This window comes from Synchiropus splendidus, chromosome 4, assembly GCF_027744825.2.
Source record: "Synchiropus splendidus isolate RoL2022-P1 chromosome 4, RoL_Sspl_1.0, whole genome shotgun sequence".
Taxonomy (NCBI): Eukaryota; Metazoa; Chordata; class Actinopteri; order Syngnathiformes; family Callionymidae; genus Synchiropus; species Synchiropus splendidus.
In genome coordinates, this window is record NC_071337.1 from 20,397,207 (window position 1) to 20,421,604 (window position 24,398).

At 42.4% G+C, this 24,398-nt stretch overlaps 2 protein-coding genes across 7 annotated transcripts in view; one reads left to right on the forward strand and one right to left on the reverse strand.

The window, feature by feature from the left end:
• net1 (neuroepithelial cell transforming 1) overlaps positions 1 to 7,973 on the reverse strand; it is a 71,862-nt gene extending 63,889 nt beyond the window's left edge. For both annotated transcript variants that reach the window (XM_053861288.1, XM_053861289.1), the window contains exon 1: positions 7,764 to 7,973. The gene's annotated coding sequence lies outside the window, so the exon portion shown is untranslated. The remainder of the gene's footprint in view (positions 1 to 7,763) is intronic.
• Positions 7,974 to 8,958: 985 nt separating this feature from the next.
• Positions 8,959 to 24,394, forward strand: mkln1 (muskelin 1, intracellular mediator containing kelch motifs). Of its 5 annotated transcripts, none has more exons than XM_053862714.1 (19): positions 8,959 to 9,192; positions 10,122 to 10,208; positions 11,089 to 11,158; positions 13,109 to 13,251; positions 13,674 to 13,762; positions 13,833 to 13,942; positions 15,499 to 15,691; positions 15,767 to 15,844; positions 16,055 to 16,120; positions 16,689 to 16,801; positions 16,909 to 17,121; positions 18,001 to 18,222; positions 18,290 to 18,419; positions 19,051 to 19,198; positions 19,574 to 19,688; positions 21,736 to 21,875; positions 21,972 to 22,074; positions 22,142 to 22,196; positions 22,269 to 24,394. In XM_053862714.1, exons 1-19 carry the CDS (start codon positions 9,107 to 9,109, stop codon positions 22,388 to 22,390), a joined length of 2,283 nt encoding a protein of 760 aa, XP_053718689.1. In that variant the 5' UTR covers positions 8,959 to 9,106; the 3' UTR covers positions 22,391 to 24,394. The 5 variants fall into 5 exon arrangements, with proteins under 5 accessions (XP_053718689.1, XP_053718688.1, XP_053718693.1 ...); XM_053862713.1 differs by having other exon boundaries at positions 8,970 to 9,192; positions 15,767 to 15,883; XM_053862718.1 differs by lacking the exon at positions 8,959 to 9,192 and adding an exon at positions 9,324 to 9,429 and having other exon boundaries at positions 15,767 to 15,883.
• The last annotated feature ends 4 nt before the right edge of the window (positions 24,395 to 24,398 follow it).

Here is a 24,398-nt window from a genome sequence, read left to right on the forward strand (position 1 = left end):
TGCTGCGATGCTTTCAGGCCCACCACCCCATGTCCGCTCTCTGTCGCCTAGGAAGCTCGGCAATTGCTGTAGAAATATTTGACCAGTGTCAATTACCCAACTTGTCATGATCTTTTTGACTGCCGTCTGTGTGTGTGTGTGTGTGTGTGTGTGTGTGTGTGTGTGTGTGTGTGTGTGTGTGTACAGAGTGAGAACGAGATTTTGGCTATGGAGATGATGAGGTCACAGTGAATAGCAACCACGGAGGTTTGGCTCTGAGCTGGAACAAGCAAATCTCTGAACAAACAAAAGCCTGTGTCACTACTTTTACAGCGAGTGCAGGATAAACATGTTTCATAATCAAAGGAGCCCACGCGGACACTGACTCAGCTCTACAGCCGGCTGGTGTATTTGGGGATGTGGCAGGAGAGACCGCAAACGCACCATTCACTGCCGTTTCATCATGCCTCCACTATTAATTATCATTCAAGATGGAGGAGGTTGCCGGCAAGAAAGAGCCATTCCATTTTCCTCACAAATAGTGACGATCGTCACTAAAACAATTTGACTTAGCAGACAATAAGCAGCTATACCCAAAGTGTCATTACCTCACCTCCTATTACATCCGCAAGGTTGCATTTTCTACGAACAAAACCGCAAAAAAAAAAACGTCACAGAATGAACACAAACACCCATCTATGCCTGCAGACAGACCATCGAGTGACCGCACCGGGAGGGGAAAAGCATAAGAGAAAAGTTGGACTCCAACTGAACTGGAAGGCTGGAAGTGTCATCCAAGCCACATCAATCATATCCCTGACACAAACATTGGAAGGATTGTCATGGCAAATAAACCACAAACAATTGCCATTGGCTGGCTTCAGCTGTCAATCGATAGCAAGCAGGAAATGATGTTGGTTGGTTGATGTTTGCTGTACAAAGCATAGCTTTATATGCAAAACAACCGGGGGAAATCGAGGTCCCTAACTTAGTGATATTAACATCTTGAATGTTTATTGCTGATTTTGCCAGATTTTTCCTTTATTTGTCCCACGGTGGGGAAATTCAATGTGTCACAGCAGCAACAGTCAATGATAACAAAGATACAAAGATGCCCAAAACATTTAAGATACACAACAAACATTAAAGATGTCCTCAACATACATAAAAAAAATAATATCTTGAAGCTTTATATCTAGATTAGATGAGATTATATGACCTTTATTAGTGTGATAACAATATATCTTCATCACTACAATCCACAGCCAAAAACATTTGCTGCACCTCTCCACATAGATGAGCACAGCCGTGGAGGATTGTCTTCAAGAAGAAACCCACCACTCACTGTAACTGCGACTCATTTGTTTTCGAAAGTGAGTGGCGCCATCATATAGAACCACAAATCAATGTCAAAGGATGCCAAGATGGTATGAACACTTATTTGAATAAGTGTTAAATCTGTTTTTGGGTTACATGATGGGTTTGCCGATGAGATACTCGCAGCAACTGTGTGAGTTTGCATTTGTTAACTTGTATCTGAGGTCAAATTGTTTTTGTTGTGGGTGTGAATAGATTGAACACCCTCTGGCAGATACACAAAGTGGCACCAACAGAAGGAAAGCAATCGTTCAATTGCTTCTTTGTGGTTTATCTAGCCGTGGTTTTCCTGTCCCCAGCTCATCCGCCTCGCTCTGTCACTCGCACTTTCTTCTTCTTTGACTGCATCACTTCCCTTCATACTTGTGTAAACACAATCGCACACATGTCCATAAACGTGTCTCTCTGCACACGAGCCCTGACATACACACACCCTGTCACATGGTCGCAGCTAATTATGACCGCAGAGGAACTGCAACTTTCACAGCAGGTTTTAGTCCTGCAAGGCTAATTTGGCAAATAAAAGCAGAACATTACCAATATATTCAGGGAAAATAAATAACAGCAGTTATGTGCGGAATACTCTCACCAACCATACGATACTGTAGCAATATGTGACATTATTTTAGTGTGTAAATCATACTACTTCTGCTAGTCTTCATTTTCTATGAGCACAATGAGAATACGTGCAAATGATAAATTTATCCAGGAGATACTTGCATTTATCGCTACGTCAAGACATCAGTAATATGATGAGCTTTACAAAGTTGTGTATACTTAACAACTGAATAAATGATAAGCCAATATGACCACTTTTAGTGTGACTAAAGTGTTTGTTTCGTGACTGCCGATGTTTGCTGGATGAGAACATGGGTTAATCATTATCTTATTTTTTGAGGCATGTGTTATCTATATACAACACAGTCATTACTTCAAATAGTCACAATCACATTTGTAGAGGGTGCAAAGGCATGTATATTATGAGCTACTACAGCCCGTTAATAGGAAATACATGCATGATTTTGAAACAATAATAATAAATATTAAATAGTAATAACTGGAATTGCATCCGTGCCAAACTACATTTTTTGACAGACTACAATTATGTCCTCCACCATGCACTTCACCTTATAGCATATCTGTCTTCACATCTTTTATGAAATGGACTTTCATCAAAGTTTTTTTATTTTTTTGATTCGGAGGTTTCTGGATTTATATCTGATGTTCATGATCTCTGCTTGCAAAAAATAATTTGAAAATGATGTAATGAATTCATTAATCAATTTAAGTCACCAACCCTGCTGGTTATGGAGGGCCTTTTTTAATTTTTATTATTTTTATTTTTAAAATAATATCTTCAGCAGTGGTCTCCAAATAACGGTGTAGAAGTAGCCATAAATGCTGAAGATCTTTGGCAGAGCTTTATTGCCATATTCATCAGACTGAAAAATTTAACTGTCTTGATGTGAGTCTGAAATCAGAGAGAGATTCTATGTTTTAAAAACAAAATATTACAAAATTCAAGATTGGGTATTAATGGTATAAATAAATAAATATTTATAAATAAACATTACAAATGTGGCACACCTAAATATGTTGAAATAACATTATTTAAGATAATTATATATAAGATTGAATTTCAAAAACAAAAAGTCATAATCATGATAAAATACATCACTAAAATGGTAAAAGTATATCATTAGAAGAAGGTGTAAGATAAATAAGATTAGAGGCCAAATTGCGAGAAAAATTGCAGTCAAGAAATAATAATAAATAATGAGTACAGCAATGTTATCTGATAGGGTCAGTTAGTTCCAGATCAAACCCCAACAAAAGGAAAAAGGCTTATTTACCAAAGTGAGTGAAGCCAGACATCAGCCGCTGACGCAGATGGAAAAGTCTTCCCTGACCGCACACATGCAAACACAACAAATGATGGAACCGGACAACACACATGTAAAGGTCATGTTGTCTCACTTGCCAGTTAGTCTAACCATGTCAGTAATGTGACGACAATTCTCGCACGTGGAATTCTGTGCCGGCAGTTCAACTGAGTAATGGTCTCAAGGATCGGAAACAACAGCTTACAGCTCTCCTCAAGAGGGTGATAGATTGTTTCCCTGTTGAAAAAAGCCCAACACTGAAGGATTAACACCGGGTAATGGTTTGTGCTGCTGGATTATTGCATGTTGCCTTTTCAACACCCCTTTTGTCTCATTTGCCAAGATGGAGGTGAAAATTATTTGCTGTCTGAAAACACAATGTTCCGCTGAGAACAGAGCAGAGAGAGAACGGGAGCAAATAAAGAGCATTCCCACAAGATCGGAGGCCGCTTCCACCTTTGTCCTATTTTCCTCTCGCCAGTATATTTTAAAAGTCACTGTCGTCAATTAACCGCCGCTTAGTCCAATAAAACAAATCTCGTTTCTTTTGTTATTTCTTCAAAATAGAGAAAAATTGGACAATCGAGTGAAGTGCTTTCAGAATGTGGTCAGATAATGGTTTTCTCTGTTCTTTGAGTTTTCTTTTTCTTGAATCTCTTTGGACAATGAGGAAACTTGGACATCATCGATTGCTTGTCTCATCTGTCTTGCTGTATTAGCTTGTCATATTTATTAGTCACAAAAGAAATTTGAAGTACATCAGCCAAAGATTTATTTTTTTGCATTCATCAATTAATTATGCAGAGCTAAAATCTTAACAGTTATTAGAAGTGAAATTCCATAAAAGCTCATCTACAGTATATCGAATTAAAAATAGGTTCTATGCCAGTGTGATGTGAGCCGCAATGAAAGGTTAACTTAAAAGCCAACATGAATCAGCAGGATGAGAATAGTGTGTGAGGTCAGACCGGGTGAAATGCTGACGCAGATACATTTCAATAAACAAATATGGCTGATGTTAATGGGTGCAGCTAATGAAATGTTTCAACAATCACAGCAGAATCAGTTGACGCAGAAGCAAACCTACATAATAAGCAATTTAAAGAAGTTAATGTGGGGCTGGCAGATATTAGCAAAAAAAATTGCAATTTTTTTATCGTATCATTTGATCTAAGTTGGTTTTATGATTACTTTTTTGAAGCTTCCTTTGGCAAGCTATTGAAACAACAATTATTTAAACATTTCACAAACAATAAAGCAAAGTAAAATTTAAAATTATGGGAACAATACATGACATTTCATCTCATGGGAACAGTAAAGGTAATCTAAGCACCTAATCTAACCATTGCTAGGAGTAGCAATTGTAGATAAACATAACTGCACTCAAAGCAAACAAGGAATGGAAAAGCATCTCCACTCACCACACTGATCGAGTCATAACGGACATCATGCTGCGTCAGAACTCATTGGGTTGATGGCTCAACGAAAGTTGCCAAAAACACCAACAGTCATTTAATACGTTGAATAAATCATTCTATGACAGGTCACTCCAGCAATGAGAGAATGCACATGCTGTATTTCGGACTGGCATCAGTCAGATTCAGAACAGTTGGCGACCAAGGATCAAGGAAGAGAGTTGCATCCAAGTCACCTGCAAGTCTATGTCTACTTGAGAAACAGGGTGACAGCCAGATCGTCCAGACACTTTCCTCGATTAATTGAGGTCAATTATTCGCCCAGCCCTATTTGTTGTGTGTATGTCAGGTGTGTTCAACTGAAATTTTTATTTTTTTAATGAAGTCACTTAAACTGTTGAAAAAAAAGTTGAAAAAAAAACATCAATATTAGCACAATACATGACGTCTATGTTTGCAGTCAGCGACTAAGCAGTGAACTGAGCAACCGAGTAACTTTTCCATTATAATCTGTGTAGCTTTTCAAATAGAATTGGTAATGTCAATGTCATGAATGACAACAGCGTCAAGGAACATTTCTAAAATTTTAATCTGGTTAAAAAATCCTGAAATTTTCAGGCCTTTTGTGTGATCTTCTTTTAAGGCCTAGTCCGATTTCTAACCCCTCAGATCATCCATTTGGCTTTAAGTGGCCTCCACAGTTAGCTTCCTTGCCGAGGGGAAATATTTCCCTATGAAATGACACCACTAATCACAAATTACCGTTGTGTATGAAGGAAACATTTTGATGTAAATCAGTCCAGCGAACAACTATTTTCATTCAGGAAAAATGCCGGCTAATGACGTTGTGTTGCCTGCTGCGTTTGCTCTGTTTGTTTACCGTCGGCTCAGGAGGTAGAACAGAGAGAGCATAAGGCGTATTCGCTGCTTACTTTTGCCTCGCAGCCCTGTTTCAGCGATGTTGATTTGTTTAAATGTTTTGACATGATGTTCACCTTAGTAGTGGGCGGTCTAGTGTTAGCATTAAAGAAAGTAGAAGTAGTGAAAGCAACCTGTCATTGTGTCTGTCAGTTTCATTTTCCACTTTATTTGAGTCCACATCCAACCTCACTACATTTTTGAGTGTTCATCTTATGGGCAAATTCGTACTCACCCACGCCCCCTTGAGTAATTGGACACACTACCGCTAAATATGAACGCATGAAATCAAGGGTTTGGGAGTTAGATAAATTTGATTTCAGTTTCTTGTAACCTCCTTGAAAAAATGTTTCAGTTCAAAGGTGCCATGCACCTGAGGTCTTTAAAATGGGAAGAATAATGGTAATCTAAACTTCTCTGCAAGCGTACGAATCAGAAACTACCCTCCCGTAGGTGCGTGCCCCGAGGCTCTGTGTTGGAACCAATTGTGCCCCCCCTCCGTTACCCTTGGGGTCGATATTAAATAAATACAATATGTCCTTTCACTAGCAATGGCCTTCAGATTTTTCTGCCCTGAGAACTAGACAAAGAACCTGACCATGTCCTCCTAGAGTGTCTGACATTCGAGAGTAGATGTCAGTCGAGGGGTTAAAATTAAATGACACAAGAATATCTTCGGAAATCACTCTCTTTAGGGCAGTGTCAACAGCGTCGCCTCCAGAATGCAGCTACACGCCTGCAGACAGTCACGAAGCAGCGTGATGGTATCACCCCTGTGTTGGCCTCACTCCACTAGCTTCCTGTCACTTTCAGGACCCAAAGATTTGATTGGTTTTTTTTTATATCTCTTAATGGGCTGCCTCCATCTAACCACTCTGGGATGCTTCAGCCAGACTCACACGGTCTTCTTCACAGCTGCTCCTAAGCTGTCCCAGGACCAGGCTAAAGACCCAGGAGGCCAAACCTTTTTCTTCTGTGGCTGCTCTCTAAACAGCACTTTAAATCCTGGTTATAGATGAAACGTTTTGCACCAGCTTTTTATAATAACTGACCACCAATACATATTACTTTAATTTTTCTTCTATCTATCTATTTATTCTATCATTGTGTGTTTTATATGATTTCAGCAGGCCAGGTTATTGTTTCTAGATGTTAATTCACATTGCTATGTCCACTTTCATCACAATTTTGGAGATTGATTATTTATCATGCCATTCTTGCTCAGTCAACTTTTATGTAATATAAAGCACCTCGGTCAGCAGTCAGTAGAAATTTGCTATGTAAATAAATTTGACCATGACCTCTTGAAAGTATGGTTCTTTTATCACATCTCGCAACCTGAGCTACTGTCGTGATCTACCAACAGAGGGTATCTATACAATGTAAATGTTGGAATTTCAAACAAAAACCAAAGCAATTGTGCTCAGTAGACTCAGAGTAAATGTTCAAAAGGACAATGTTCATATATGTACTCTTGCATATATGTGCCTGATCATAACCTCGTAAACAAACCATAAGATACTTTCAAAAATCACTTAACTAAATGAAAAGGAAGACGAATATTGATCATACTGAGAGGTTAAATCTACAGGCAAAGCTACGGATGCTCTAGAGCGGCCACACAGACAACTCAAATCTATCTGAGTTACAATGAAAAGCTCAAGAAATAAGCTAAGAAGAAGCTAACATGAGTCAGCAAAATTCAAATAAACAAATGTTAAGCTGCACTTCATAAATAAGTATAATACACTAAACTAAATGGGTTCACGAGAGTCCATACGTCCACACACCAGTCGAGAAAGGAAAAGCCATCTGCTTTTACGGAAGCAAACGTTTTGCATAATTGCCATCCAACATCTGTCAACATCTGCACTTGTTGTTGGCAGCTTGCTGCCGAGTTGGCGCTTCTTAAGTGGGCGGGGTGTGTCCCAGAAAGCCTGGGGGACCCCGCCGAGGGTCACAACAGCCCAAAAACAGTGTCCACCGATTCCACCGAGACCTTCCGATTCCCAGTTGTTTACTTCAACTTCTATTTCTATGTGCGCAACAGCACCTGGAATGCGGACACTGGCCACCAAACTGACGCACGCACCGTCTATTCTCACTGTCGGAATCCAGCTTTTCCGGTCCGAAATCCGCTCACATTTGTCAGACTAACCCGTCCGAGGTCCACAACGGAGCGCAAACGCACCTGCAGCAGATCTGCTCCAGCATCAGCTGTTCGAAACTCTGACAGCCTCTTCCTCTGCTCCGGGACATTTTCCTTCATCCGATATACAGATATCTGCGGCAGGTGCAGCCGCGGTTCGGCTCCGTCTACCGCAGACGACTGCGTGTATTTTGTCCGGGTCCAGCGGAGGAGTCAAGATATCACGTCCATGTGACGCGCTCCGGTCGCTGTCAATGGAAACTTAAAGGGACGAGTCACGTGACGCCGCTGCCCTGCGCGCTCACGCTGCCCAGCGCGCGGAAGTGAAGTTTTAAAGGAGAACGAGGCCTGACTGGGACATGTAGCTCGATCTTACAGGAACGATGACGCAGGGGATGAGTGTGTTATTGTCGGCTCGAGTTGTGACGTCATCGCTGCGCTTCACAATTAACTGTCAGTGGTGGACATTTTGGGCTGGTGTTTATCTTCATATTTGATGAAGTTTGCCTTTATTCTTCCATTCTTATTCTTCTTTATTCTGTCGGCTTTTCATTTGGACACACACACGGCCAAATGGGGTCAAAAACAAGTGATGCGCTTGCCTCCATCATGGGAAAAATTCATCTCAACCCAAGCCCCAAACAGAGCTTGTGACATACAACATCGCTCCACCCTGCAAAAACGCACCACAGAAAATAAACTTGCCAGCGACTGCAACAACATACAGCTTCACACATGACACACGTTATACTTATCCACATAAACACACACATATTACATGCCCCACCCACATCAAACCAGTCAGACACAAACAAAACAAAAGCTTCCAGCACTAAAAGTAGTGTCATAACTGCACAGGATTTGGAGAGCAGCAGGTACAGCCGCTTGGATCGGTGGTGTGTGTGTTCCACTGCACTGGCTGTCAGGAGCGTGTGAACTCAGCAAAGGTCCTGCTGCTATGGACGCCGGACCCCCTGCGGTTTGAATTAAAGAGGATTACAACTTTCGCCAACAAAAGCCAAGTCTGCAGTCCAACTTTTTTCCTCCAAGTGCTTCCCTTGACTGGACGATCAAGTGTCTCTGCCTGCTTGCGGTGGCTCCTCCTTCACGCCGCTAGTTTTTGGAGATTCATTCCCAACAAAAGATAAAACAGAAAGGCAGACAACAAGAAACAATTTTAACTGAGGAAATTGACCTTGATTTTACAACAAAGTTGATGAGATGGGCTCAGTTCCAGCAGATGCGACGAAAATTAACTGAAACAAGAGGAAACGTTAAAGATGTTTTGACTAAAGGAGACAAGGATGACATCACTCTCTGCACAGCAGTAATGTATTTTAAGGGACGTCCAGTTAACTGGAATATCATCTCATGTTACTCATCGGATGATTCACGCAGACTGTAAGAGTGTAGTGATGACTGCATCTGAGATCACAGTCACAACACAAGACAAAGGATTTCAACTTTCATTGTAAGTCCTGTATGTCTATCTGTAATGATATATAATTCAATCTCAACAAACAAAGTCTAGTTGCCATGACCATATAAACGGACTTAGGCGACCTTTAGAGTAGTCAATCCTGATCATCCTCCCAAGTCACACCTATCCTCTTCATGGTCTTGCTTACCACAACCATGAATCCATCCTCATCTTTATCTTGACATCGCCCCCAACCATCTGAGCCTCCCTCACTCCTCTCCACACCAGGTCTTACTCTGATATTTTCATTTCTTATCTTTCCAGTCGCTCCCAAAATACAACCTAAGACACATGTAACTTGTTTTCCTCAGTCTCTAATCCATACATTATAGAAGCCCTCACTACTGTTCTATAATGCCACCCTTTCACTTCTTTCACGGATCACCCTGGTCTGTCTCCACCTGTATCACCAAGCCTGCACTCTCTTCTTCTTCACCTGCACCCATCCCTGCTCTAGATGACTGATCCCATAATTTACCCCCCACCAAACAGTGAGAGAGATGAGATCACAAAGAAATACCAGTCTTTTGAATAAAGGCAGTGATTGAATATATGTATATATAGGCATGCGTAAACGAATTACATGCCGTTGCAGAAAAATATTGTCATGAATAATTGATAATAATTAATAATAATTGAAAACGTGAAATTCCAGTGCAACAATGACTCATAATTTTCAGTCAACTCATGCCTGAACACAACCCTCCTGCTTTAAAAACCTCTTTGGTATCTCATAAAAAAAAATCATCATCTAGCATCAGGCAATACAATTCAGAATATTACAGTAAGAAAACAATTTAAATAAACCAAGCGGCGTATTTGTGTGGACTTGTTTATTTCCAGCGTCAACAAAACAACGGTGTACTGTGTCTTTAAGGGCGAGCTCCGCTATCTAACCGCCCTCTGCTTGTTATTTTCAGCTTCAAGATGGCAGTCGTTCCAGAGAGCAGAGTTCTTACTTTCAGCGTTTTTAAATGGAGCTCTTATTCCTCTACATATTTACCTGAGTGAGTACCTATCCCCTCTGCTTGTGCCGCACACATATCCGGTCCCATAGCGCCCGGTGTCCTCTCTGTTGCCGTGATCCAGGCTGGCCTAGCGCATCTGCGAGCTACTTAGCAAGTGTTAGCTTTTTGGTAGGGGACAGGGGACGTTTGATTTATTTATCCTCGCAGCTAGGTAGCGCTAACGTAGACAGTATTTTAGTCCTAAAATGGATTTTCTCATATGTAAATTTGACTTGCATATCTTAATGCACTTTCAGTGCTGCTGTTTTTAGTATACGTTAAAGCACTCTTTAATTGTTGTGAAATTCAACCTAACATTTATATGTAACTGTCAGCTATAAGAAAGTGCACCTTTAGCAATCGTTTTGAAAAAAAAATTGTAAAAAAAAAATGTAATGTTGATTTCTAACATAGCTAATCCAAAACAGTGTGTTGTACATATATGCAATTTCCTGTAGTGTTAATTTTACCGTTTTTAGTTTGGCAGCCGCTGAATGCAGGCACTGGTGGGTGTGCTAAACAAACGTCCACTTTAGCTTAACCTCTGTTAACCGAAAGCTTGTTTTGTTTTCCTGCTAATACTGTTCAGAGGCGTTTTTGAAAACCCAAATAAACGGGCCATTTCTGAACGTTGTTGCATCTGCTATACCATAAAACTCTAATACTCGCAATCTAATCACTTCATATTAGTCGTCATTCAAATCTGTAAACAAAAATCTCTTCAGATTTCAGTTAGTCAAGTGGCTTGACATGTAATGATTGTAATATAATTATGATTGTAATATAATATAATAACATTTAGGTCTGTTTTCTACGCCACAGCTTGGTTTCTGCTCTATTTGTGTCTGTGTAATATTAACCTACATTCGCTCTCTTTCAGAAATATTTTGGTGGACAAACCTAATGATCAGTCTTCTAGGTGGTCTTCAGAGAGCAACTATCCCCCACAGGTAAAGTCATGTTCTCACTGTGTCTGGAATATGATCAGCATTTCATTCACATTGTAAACACCTGCTGGTGTTTTTCTGCTACCATCAGATGTTCAATTTGGATTGAGCTGATCAAATACTAGTCAAAAAGCAGTTGCCGTATAACATTTCACCGTTGACTGGTTTCATTGTAGCAGTCAAAGGGAGGATGTTTTGAAACTATGGCGCCCTCATTGTCTAGCAATAAATGGCCAGAAACGGTTGCCAGGCAACCAGCGCTGAGCTGATGTATACCTCTTTGAAACTAGGAGGTATTTAATGAGAGTTAGCAAACAAATGTAAAAATCCTCCCTTTCATAGAGTAGTTCCAAACAATGTAGGTTTGGATAAAAGTAGAAAATTGTTGGCTTGTGGCTCATCCTTCCACTTATTATCACGCAGCTACTGTTTATTATGGTTTCTTACTCATCCAATAAGGAGGCTCCTATCTTTTGGTGGCCAGTGACTGAGGAACAGACGTAATTCAACTATAAACAAATGAGGACAGACTTGTAAATGTCGGCATGGATCCAAAATGACCGAAAAAAGGACTTTTTTTTTTCAATCAAATGTAAAACAGTACTCAAGTGCAGCCTAAAGCACACTTAAAAAGTTATTTAATAGAATAAAATTAGTCAAGTATTGTAATCACATTTGCACTAGAACTCTACAATCCAAATCAAATTTTTCAGAGTGCGACTGAGATTTTTTTCAACAATTGAGACTGTAGTTCGCCAGATCATGGCTGGTAACAGTGCATTTGTGAGTGAATCAACAAGCTTCCAAATTGAGACATTTGAATAAGTTCAACAAATCCAAAAAGCATGGCATTAAGAGAAACATTTCTTCACATTGCGTTCTTGTTTAACAGTCACATGCAATCATTAGATAGTGGTAAAACGTTGACTCAATTGCATTAAAGCTGATATGTTGAGGCATTTAAAGAAAACACATTAGACACACTAGAACAACTAAAACAAAAAGTTAAGTCTGGAGCCCTACTCTAGGATCAAACCGCTCAAATGGAAGCATCCCCACTCTGACCTAAGATCTAAGATCAGACTTTCAAAATGCATATAAACAGCTTAGTCCAATTATGGGAGAGAAATAACTGAATAACGTGTTTAATACCTCGAACATCACTCACCTTTTACCTGGGACCATGAGAAACATATCTCTGGAAGATCTGTGTTGTAGCAAGAAGTGACTGGATTAATTTTGCTCAACAATATCCTCTAGTCTCTTGCAGCAAGACAATACGAAAACTGAATTAAGGGTTGAATAGATATTTGATGTGTAAATAACAATGTTTATGTCATGTAGCATACTGTTTTGAAAATGTTAAAACACAATTGAATGAATTGCACATCTAAATCCTGAATATAAAGTGCGCTGTGACAGTAGAATCGGTGCGTAGCTGTAGTGTGTCATTCCTGAAAGTCAAACCCATTATGGTATCATTGCTGCACTCTAAATCTTTATCTGAACATTAGTGTCATTTGCATTCTACGGCGTTCTCCTCTGGAGTGACTAAACGTTGCTTTTGAAGCTGTATTAGAGTGACCCTGAGTTGACGTCAGTGAAAATCCTACGCATCAAACATCACTTGGATTGAACAAGTGGATTAAACGACCTGTGGCTTTTCAATCAGGCAAATAACCGAGAGTGCATGCTGTGCTTCTATAATTCTTGTCCTTGAAAAGGTAGTGTCCTACTGGTTATTTCTCAAATCGAAGGCGAGAACATACAGCGCATCACATTGATTGTTCAATGGTAGTTCTAGTAATTGCTTATTGAATAACCGTTGCAGACGGTGGTTTGAACCGGACCACTTAATTGAAGCAGACTTGTTAAAGCATCACTGACGTCTGCTATGTCTCATCTCAGCGAAACATATTCATTGGCGTATTCCTTCCATGTGTTTTGTGGCAGTTTCTCATCCTGAAGCTGGAGCGGCCCACCATCGTTCAGAGCATCACCTTTGGGAAGTATGAGAAAACTCATGTCTGCAACCTAAAGAAGTTCAAAGTGTTTGGAGGCATGAGTGAACAGAACATGACAGAGCTCTTGTCGAGGTGAGAAATTACTCTACACGCTTCTCACACTCTCATTTTTAATATCAGGCTGCTATTCTTTCAGTCTCATTTTGTGTAATTTGCGTAATAGCTTTATTGATGACTTAATGAAAACATGGAGCCATTCTGCTTGAAAAAAGACACTTAAAAACAAGGTAGTTTGACTCAACAAAATAATGTCTAAAGAGAACAATGACTCCCTTCAGTAGCGAAGGGAGTCATTGAAGCTTCAGTATTGTCATTGCAGAGGGTTATGATATATTAATGTAAGTTATCTTAAGATGCATATTAAAGAATCTTGTTTATATTGTGATTTGCTGTTTCTTTAATCGGCACACTCTTAAGGACTTCATGTGTTTGCGGGTGTAAATCACTGAGTCTTCTATACACATGCCTTTGACATCTAACGGAATCTTCCTCAGCGGCCTTAAAAACGACTACAACAAGGAAACATTCACCTTAAAGCACAAGATCGATGAGCAGATGTTTCCCTGCCGGTTTGTCAAGATAGGTGAGTTTGAGCTTTGTGTTAAATAAAGCTTTTCAAAAATGTGAACTCATTTTCCTGTTCTTGTTTGCAGTTCCCCTGATGTCTTGGGGTCCTAGTTTTAACTTTAGCATCTGGTACATTGAGCTCCATGGGGTAGAAGACCCTAGTGTGGTGCAGCCTTGCCTTAACTGGTACAGCAAGGTGAGTTCATGACAACATGGAGCGCCAGTTGTTTCAAATAGATGCAGATACCTCTGCTAATCAAGGTGTGGTGGAGATTGTCTAGGACTGTTGTGTTTGATTGTTTCGCAAGTATGAAAAAACATCAGAACCAACATTTCTATGGAACTTTCAGGATTGGTTCGAAGTGGGCACTTGGCTACTGTGCTACCTCTTTGAAATGCTTCCAGTGTGTGTGTTGTAGGAGCTCTGTAATGCTGCTGTCACCTGTCGCCCAAATTTAGGTCATTGCAGTCAAATGCATATTATGTACATGATATTCACTAAAAAAGGGGCCGGTGTCGTGGCCACACTCTGGTTAAGCAGCCCCATCAAACAGACCTGCTTTCAACAACTCAGGCCAGCTGTGAAGATTGGCTCTTTCCATCCCAAATCTTTAAACTGAAACTGTGTCAAAATGCACAGGACTGCTGACCAAAAGTAACAGGAATCCTGCACGTTGCTCAAAATCCTGGAACGGGCTTCGTTGTTGGTTGCCTCCACTCCGAGGCTCAGGCGCATGGCGGGGCTAATGTTGGAGCTAATCCGTTTTGCTGGCTATATCTGCACTATACTGTGATAAACACAATAAAATGACTTGCGGATACTTCCACGTTTGAAAGCATCTCAAAAGTCTATTCCCCACATTTGATTACACACCTAAGACTCGCGGTAAACACAAAGAATGACTTGACTCTTGACTTGACTGCAAACTCTTGCCTCCCTTCATCAGAATGAACGATCGCTGCTGAGTTACATAGCATAGGTGCCATAAAATGAATTGGTAGTCACATGGCGGGGCTGTGATAATCTCATTCTCAGGACACGCCCCTTGTCGGGAGAGTTCTTATACTGAGAGATAGGGAGACAGACTTGGTGATATCTGTCTGTTCAATATGAAACCTGCCATCACAGAAACTGTGATAATATATTTATGTATAAATGTCACCTCTTTAAGAACTACATCCGTTAGTCAAAATTGCTGCATTGGGGCAAGCTTTCACTTTGGGTGTCAAAGGATTATGTTACCGTCAAACTCTCTCCAGTACTGTCAAGGACTGCAGCGAATGACTTTTGATGTCGACTAGTTGGCGCGTTTGATTGCAGTGTTGCAAATAGCGATCAAAGATGTGCGGTACATTTTGAAATTGTTAAATGGTTGTTTGAACTCACCATGGAAGTACAATTAAGGTTTATTTTTGTAAGAGTGGAATTGGTCCATATTATCATGTATCTTTGGAAAGAGCAATTCAGGCAATCTACGAATCAATTTGTCCAAAATCTCCATCATAAAGTGAGTGTTATGCTTCAATTGTGGTCTCTGAGAGCTTGTAAATCACTAAGAAACATTCCAAATTGAAGCTAACTCATGATTATATTGGTTTGTAAACTGGAATATAGTTGAGATTTTGCCTCAAGTTGGTTGTACAAATGGTTATAGAGACATGCAGAATTGTGTTTGGGGGGGTCAAAATCAATCTGTGTGGTATTGAGTTGGTACTGAGTTGTAAACACGGTGTCTGTGTGTGTTGTTACAGTACAGAGAACAGGAAGCCATCCGCCTTTGCCTCAAGCACTTCCGGCAACACAACTACACCGAAGCCTTCGAGTCGCTGCAGAAGAAGACTCGGATAGCACTTGAACACCCCATGCTCACCCACCTGCACGACTGCCTGGTGCTCCAAGGCGACTTCGACGCCTGCGAGGAACTCATCGACAAAGCAGTGAGAGGTATTTCCCCCGCCTCCGTCCTCCGCCGCGTCTCATCTGTCTATGTAGTTATTGATGCTTCCTTTGTGGCTGCAGACGGTCTGTTCAACCAGTACATCAGCCAGCAGGAGTACAAGCCATGCTGGAGCCAGATCATCCCAAAATGTAACAAAGGTACAAGCGCCCAAGAAATCAACCGAGACGACATGAACAGTGAGACAAACTATTGATGCGGGGCGCCCCGCCTAAATTAGTCAACGACACTGTGTGGCTCTGTTTCTAAAACTGCTCTCCCTCCCTCTCTTATCATCCTCTCCTTCTCCGCCTGCGTCATCGTCCATCTCTCACGCACCATTGTCCCCTTCTTCCTCTCCTCCCGTGCAGGTGACGGTGACGACAACAGGCCAGGCATGAGAGGAGGCCATCAAATGGTTATTGACGTCCAGACGGGTGAGACCGTGTTATGACTTGGCAGTTTAAGCAAGAGCGCTGACTCATATCCTCCCTCGCAGCTCCATTTCTGTTTAAACAAATTAAGCTTCCCGACTGTCCCGCCCGCCTCTGGCCGACTTCTCTGAGCCGGACGCATTTATATTTAAAAGGTGGAAGAGTTATGACTTAACAGCGACCCCACCGCTTGTTTCCATTTCTTTGTCTGTACTTTCCCACCAGTCCCACTATCTGAGACACATACAGTAGGTGGTTGCGTGTGCTGCTTCCAGTTGTCAGTGGTGCAGAGTCTGGCTCAACCCCATGGCTGTCACATATTCAAACATGCTGTTTTCACCAGGATTTAAACACGTTTGTGTACAAGAATTGGACTTGTCTTATTAGCAGCCAGAAGCTAGATGAGTTATCTCAGCGGTGATGAAAGGCTTTGTAAAACTGTGAGATACACTCAAAGCATTTAGCCTCAGGAGGTGTGTTGCGGTCTGAACGTCATGTTTCAGCAAAGTCAAATCAGAATATGGTTTTAAGTTTTCTTTACGTGAATGATGAGTGTCTTTGTTTCCTGCAGAGACTGTGTATGTTTTCGGCGGCTGGGACGGCACCCAGGACCTGGCTGACTTTTGGGCATACAGTGTTCAGGAGAACCAGTGGGCCTGCATCTCTAGAGACACAGAGAAAGAGGTGAGGTCTAATAGCATTGAAGTATTCTAGTGGTATTGCAACCCTTCAATATTTGGTTGGCTGCTTATTAAATACTTGGCCCAAACCTCGCCCCGTCATTCCTCCAGAATGGTCCGAGTCCTCGATCCTGCCACAAAATGTGCATCGACTCACAGCGGCGTCAGATCTATACGCTCGGCCGCTACCTGGACTCCAGCGTCCGGAACAGCAAGACCCTGAAGAGTGACTTCTACCGCTACGACATCGACGCCAACACCTGGACACTGCTCAGCGAGGACACGGCGACAGACGGTGGTCCAAAGCTTGTCTTTGACCATCAGGTATGACTTCTGTAAATGGACCAAATATCTAAACATATGAAGCACGACTGACATCTTCCATGTTCATTGCATTTCACTTTACCAACAAATTGCAGTCTGACATATGTACGTCAATGGAACTGCATGTGTATTCGATAAATCATAATCATGCAAACCATGCAGAAATTGCTGGGATAAGTGCGTCAACCAGGTCACTTTGTGCTGAATGATTGGGTCGTCATGCTGTCTGGCTGCAGATGTAAAAACTGATCCAGTTATCGGACCCCTGCGATGTGAAAGCTCGTCCCTCTCTCACCGGTTAATGTCCCTGACGTCAGTGTTGTTGTCCGCACGTGTCCTGTTGTGATTTTGTCAGACAGATTCACTTTGTTCTGTTTGGTCGACACGCTCATCTCATGTGGCTTGAATCTGTGAATATATACCTGAACTTCTCTTGCGTTCTGAGTCAGCTGGAACCCAAAACATGCGATTAAATGATTTACTGGTTTCATAAAGCATCTTGGACCAGCCAGACATCGGAACGGAAGTTTTTCCTTCTCAAAAGCTAGTGTTGTTGTCATTAAATCGGTCAAGCATGAGTTGTGGAAACCACACAAGCAGCACCTGTGGGGTGTGTAGGCTCCACTGACTGGCATTGAACAAGTCAGTCTAACTTGGTGATTGTGTCCTGTCATTGGGTATTCACCACGCATGCAACGTGATCGGAGCACCAGGAGACTTTCTATTATTTTCTTGTCTTTCCTGTCTCGTACACCGCGGTGCTGAGGAAAGAGTGAGTGAGGGATGATGTGCATCATTTTTATTCAATACCAGCTATCGCTATTTTCTGGAGGAAAGAAGGTATTACTCCTTTACATAGTGTTTCAAATGTGTCTACAGATGTGTATGGACTCAGAGAAGCACATGATCTATACATTCGGCGGTCGTATTCTGACGTGTAACGGCAACGTGGAGGACAGCAGGGCATCAGAGCCCCAGTTCAGCGGCCTGTACGCCTACCACTGCCAAGGTGGCACATGGAGCCTCCTGAGGGAAGACTCATGTAACGCTGGGCCCGAAGACATTCAGTCCCGCATCGGACACTGCATGCTCTTCCACACGGTGAGTCTGGCCGGCCTCATAGTCACCAGGATTAATGCGGTCGCTCACACCTTCATGTTTCCTCCAGAGAAATCGCTGCCTGTATGTGTTTGGGGGTCAGAGGTCGAAAACCTACCTCAATGACTTCTTCAGCTACGATGTGGATGGGGACCACGTGGAGATCATCTCAGACGGCACCAAAAAAGACTCGGGGATGGGTGAGGTCCTCTTCTCACATTTGTGTCTGGTGTTCATCTATCTTAATTCCGAGTCACACCTTCTTCATGTCCTCATTTACCCCATTCATGAACCTCATTGGCTGCTCTTCTTCTACTGTCTCTTCACCTCAGGTGTCCAAACCTTCTGGCCTTCTTAACTTTGTCTACAAACTTTTCTTCATGACTCGCCCCCTACTAATGTGATCCTTTCTAGTCACTCTCAATGACCTATGCTCTGCTTCCTGTCTTAAATCGTACATCATGGCAGCTCTCCCTCTGCCCTATAAAGACCTTTAAGAGTAGAGGAAACTGACTGGTGGTGGATGGTTAGAGTGACTCTTGAGCTGCTCACTGACCAGCCAGCAGCCACAGTGTGTGTCTGTGTCCCTTCACTTTTTCTGCTAAATTAAAATGCTGCTCACACCATCTCAGCTCTTGTTGCCATGGCAGCGTGCTTCTATTTTATAAACTATTATCCTCTGCTATCCTTTGGGTTGCTTTAATATCACTGTTTTTATCACATTGGCAGTCAGTGGAGCGTTTCAGAGCTGCGACCTGAGATGTTATTTATGTCCGGCAGATAGTTAATGCTGCCTGGTTTTGACCGTCTCTGCTGGTTGTTGGCCCACAGTTCCGATGACGGGCTTCACGCAGCGAGCCACCATCGACCCAGAGCTGAACGAGATTCATGTGCTGTCGGGCCTGAGCAGAGACAAAGACAAGCGCGAGGAGAACGTCCGGAACTCCTTTTGGATCTACGACATTGCACGCAACAACTGGTAGGAGAACAAAACGCACATTTCCTCCCCTCTCTGATGTTCCCGCGATTATTGTGACAAATGCACGACAATGGTTGTGAGGCAATGAAAAAGACTCACAAAGTCTTCACACTTCACTTAGTCTGTGTGTGTGTCTGTGTCTGTGTGTGTGTCTGTGTCTGTCATGTTTTTAATCAGTGACTGGAAAAGGACAGGCCGTCCTACTGCTGCCTGCTCTGTTCCAGCACACTGCCGTTCCTGTTCTGAGCCAGACACACACTTGTGATATCGTTTGCTTGTTTTGTTGAGTGCATCTAAGTGTGAGGTCCACGTACGCGCAAGTTAGGCTTTTTTTTTTTTTTCCTTTAATGAACATATTTTGCTATTTCCATCCAGGTCGTGTGTGTACAAGAACGACCAGGCAGTGAAGGAGAACCCCAGCAAGGCTCTGCAGGAGGAGGAGCCGTGCCCGCGCTTCGCACACCAGCTGGTCTACGATGAGATGCACAAGGTAACACACTCTCAAGCTGGTGTGACACTAGTAAACTTAGACACTTGTTTGTTTTGTTTTGTGCTGCTGAAAGGACACGCCTGTGTTGTTCACACTGAGAAGGAATTGATCGACTCCACCGCCATTATATGTCAGATGCAGTGTTTGTTTATATGGTGTTTATATTGGCTCGACAACTTTGGATAATGGGGTCCTGTATGAGAACTTTGTTGTCACTATGTTAACGCTTCACCACCACTTGGCTGTATACCGTGCCTCCCGTGCTGGTGCAGCAATAATCCTCTTGTTTTTTTTTTGTTTTTGTTTTTGTTTTTTTTCGTTAAATAATAATAACCTGATCGACTTGAAATCCCCTGCATAATATTCAAGTTTGAGATGCTTAGATACCAGGTGGTCATCTACACTCATCTACCCTCTCAGGAAGTTCTGTATCTGTAAAACTGAATAATTTTCATCATGTCCTGGGTGAAGATCTGACCATATCTTGCTATGGTTTGCTATGGTTCCCTGGCTGTTGGTGGTTCACTGCAATCTCCAGGAGAAAGTAGTAGTCAGAAGAAAAGCACTGCGACGGCACATGCCGCTGCCAAGCAGCTCATTTGACTGTCTAAAAACACAGCTTCAGTCAAGTTGATTAAATAACTCGACCACTGAGCCACTGTCAGTGAGATTCGCTGTGCTCCATTCTGTTGACTTGTAGGATGAAACACAACACGTTTTATCACCAAGGTCACACAAAGGTTCATATAGTGTGTCCATAGTCATAAGTCTCATTACAGTTTTAAAATTTCCCACGTAGTCAGTTGATTAGATAACTTTGTTCTTGTGTATTCAGTGTTTTTCAAAGCCACATCCTCACAACATAGCTAAATGACCTATAACCAAGACATCAGTTTCAAACAATGCACACCACATTGGGTTTGTCAGTTCCTTTCATCATTCTATCCAGACTGGTGGATATGAAGGAATGGGGCCAGCTCCTGGGTCACCACGTTTACCAGATATCGCTGCATTCGACTTCTTTCACTGGGGTTATGTTAAAGACATCATGTATGGAACAGACATTACTGACTTGAAGCCAAAGAATTTTTGATACTGTTACTGCCATGTTGAGCTTATACTACAGCAAACCTGGCAAGAAATCCAATACCATCTGGATGTGCCACTAGTGGTGCCCACATAGCAGTATATTATGTAAGGTTGAAAAAATATATATATTATCCATTGTTTACAGCTGAACAAATCTGGTAAAATGTTATTTTAACTGGGAAATTTCCACTGACTTTGCAGTTAATTGTTCTCATTGTAAAGAGTCTTACTGGACATAAACTGTATTTTAGTGATTCCATTGTATGGTATGGTATTTTTCATGTCAAGCTTTCTGTTTTTTTTTTCCTGTGAATGACAAACCCTTCGTAAATCTGCTTGGAACCACACAACTCCGCCAAAGTCTAATCACTTTTAAGTTTGCCCATTTTATCTAATGCTGTGAGTATTCAGAAATTTATAAATGCATTCACTGTTTTCTCTTCGTGATGGTGTTTACAAACAAACACCATGGAAAAATGTCCTAACACACCCGGTCAACTGCATGACCGAACCTCCATGACTTTGCTCTAACATAATGGAGGGAGCATGTTCCGGGGTGAGTTGTCAGTAGCGGCCTCAGGGGGGCAGTCAAGAGTGGCTGCTGGGAAACCCCTCGAAATGAAAGAAGGCCACAAACCCACAGGCCGAACTAGAATGGGAAAATGAGTCTTCCAGATTCCAGTTCGTGTGGCTTCTGACCGTCTTCAGGGCGCAGTTCATTTGATGGAACTGAGGCTCGATTGTGTTGTTGCTGCAGGAAGTGAAATAATGAGTCTGTTCAATGAATTATACACATTGAAAACCGTGTCACAGCCGAGACCTTGTGGACAGCTCTGAGGGGTTTAGTGGGAGGGAGGTGTTTGAAACTGCTCCTGTCAATTCAGGTATTACAGTTGGTCGAGTATTGCAGTGTTTTATTCACAAACCACTACAACTCCTGTGTGTGTGTGTTGCCAAGGTGCACTACTTATTCGGTGGAAACCCAGGGAAGTCCTGCTCTCCCAAGATGCGCCTTGACGACTTCTGGTCCCTCAAACTCTGTCGGCCCTCGAAGGAATACCTGCTGCGACACTGCAGATACCTCATCAGGAAGTACAGGTCAGGAGTGCTAGAGTTCCTTGTTGCTCCAATGTCGCCATCGAGTGGTTGAAGCGCGCAGTCGCAGCAGGTTCATTCTGCCTTCCATCTGTGCAGGTTCGAAGAGAAAGCGCTGTCAGAACCACTAAGTGCTCTCAAGTATCTGCAGGACGACCTGTCTCTCACAGTGGATCACACTAACCCCGATGAGACCAAAGAGGTAGGGGACTGTGGCTGACCAAACATGTCAGGGCGACGGCCGACTCACGCTTTGTGTTGCGCTGCAGTTTCAGCTCCTGCCATTGGCTCTGTTCAAGTCCAGCTCCGACTTCATCCCACTTGGTAAGAAGGTCGAGATGTTGGCTCGTGATGGACTGGCAGAGGGCGCTGGTTGACCGTCTCCTTGTGTCTCAGGTTTCTCTGACGTGGACCAGACCTACGCTCAGAGGACGCAGCTCTTCGACACACTGGTCCACTTCTTCCCAGACAGCATGACTCCACCCAAGGGCAACCTGGTAGACCTCATCACCCTCTAGCCCCCTCCCCCACGCTACTGATGGGACACACCGAGGGATGTAAACAAGCGACACCACGTGTGTTTTCTCTTCCCCTCCGACAGTAACCGAGCACATAGTTTTCATCCTGTTGTACCAGCAGGACATGAGTGAGGATCCACTTCATCCCCTCACGGTCGCCCGCTCTCCCCCAGACCTCAGTCAGTCGCTCTAATACGGACGGGGTTTTCACAGACGAAGGATGTGTCAGCATATTTCACTTCCATCTGCTGCCTCTTGATCACTAGTGTTTCTCATCAGCACCAGGGAAGAGTGAAGTGCTGAGTCGACCTTTCGCTCCAAAACACGCCATTACGTGTTCAGGATTCACACGTTTGTACAGACTGTTTGATGCCACCATTCACTGCCAAGACGTCTGATGTTAGCTTCGCAGCTAACCTGCTGTACCGAACTTTCTATTCCAATTAAAGTTGCAGAAATGACTTTTAAAGATTGAGTTGCCACGATCACGGAAGAGACGTGAAAACGCTTGCTGCAGTCTGAGCAAGCTAGCATGCTCAAACGAAGATTCCCACCTGATGTCCGTATTTACAACCAATTTAGCTTCAGCTATCAAAGCATCGATGAGGCAGACTTTGTTTTACTCTTTCTCAAGGTGCTACACTCTTCTTTAGCTGTTCCTCCATCGTAGCGTCTTTGTCAAATGTAACAGGTGACGTGACACTCACTCGTCTCAGGAAACATGCGCGACACCTAATGTCTCTTCACATCCCCAACCTAAACACGCTTTAAAATGGCAAAACTTTCATGCAAACTCATATGCTGTGTTAACCACGGCGCTAATATATTTACCGTGACACCTTCGTCTCTCGTCTAAAACATCCGTCATTCGTTGTCTATGTCGATGGCTAGCGTTGTGGCTGGAAACGACACACGCTAATGGTTGGCATTGCAAATCGAAAACATTATCCAAATGACTGTTATATAACAGAAATGTGTCGTCAAAGTTAGCTGAACAGAGAAACAACAAAGCACTGAGAGTCTGGATCGCGTGCGAGAGTCGAAAAGGAGTTTCATGTATATGCGCTTACAATACATTAATGCTGACTCATGCCAAGCAAAAACTTGAACTGGTGTTAATAATGGTTGTGCTCACTCATGCTAGCTATGCAGCGATCACACAGCTTAAACGTAGCACGATGCCGCTATGATCGTCAATACACGTCCGATCCTGCATGCTGGCTTGCTGAATTCTTTTAAATATTATTATATATAATTATAACATTTTCCTTGTTTGTTCATGCAGAAAAATGTTCTGAGGGCCATTTGAAGTACCTCGCCAGGTGACTAAGTGGAATTAATAAGGAGTTAAATTAAAAAAAAAAATGCACTAAACTGTTTTTGCCGACTCATGCTTATTAGCTTTCAACATGCTAAAGTGTTAAATATGAAACAGAAGCAAACTGTTAAGTAGTCGATAGATCCACGTATGTGAAATCAGAGTGCTGACTTATGCTAAGCCATGGCTACTTTTGGTACCAAATCAAAACAGCGCAAGACGTCGAATGACAGCAAGCAGACAAACTCAAGTGCTACAATGACTCATGCCAAGCTGTTGGACTCTGTTTTTGCTTGGTAATGCTACTGCAGACGGCAGAACACCAACCGAATTATCTAAGTGAATATTGAGGCTGAGCCAGCTACGTTTGGTTTGGCTCTGGGTGCCACTTTCATTTTGTTAAGTGTAAAAGACCTTCTCTGCTTTCTGTCTTTGGGTGAAGACAAATGTGCTGACTCATGTTTTGTGTGTGAAGCCGAGAGAAAAAAAAAAAGCCAAATGAATTTGTCATTGATATTGTCACTTCCGAGTAATGACAGATTAGATTTCTTTAACTTGGTGGTCAGCCCGGGTGGAGCTAAGGAGCGGGAAGGAGCTGGTACTGTCCGTGAATGTGTAGAAAACAAACGTTGCCATGTGTGTAATAATGTACATAAGAAATAAAGATTGTATTTTGTTCAACAGCGGTTC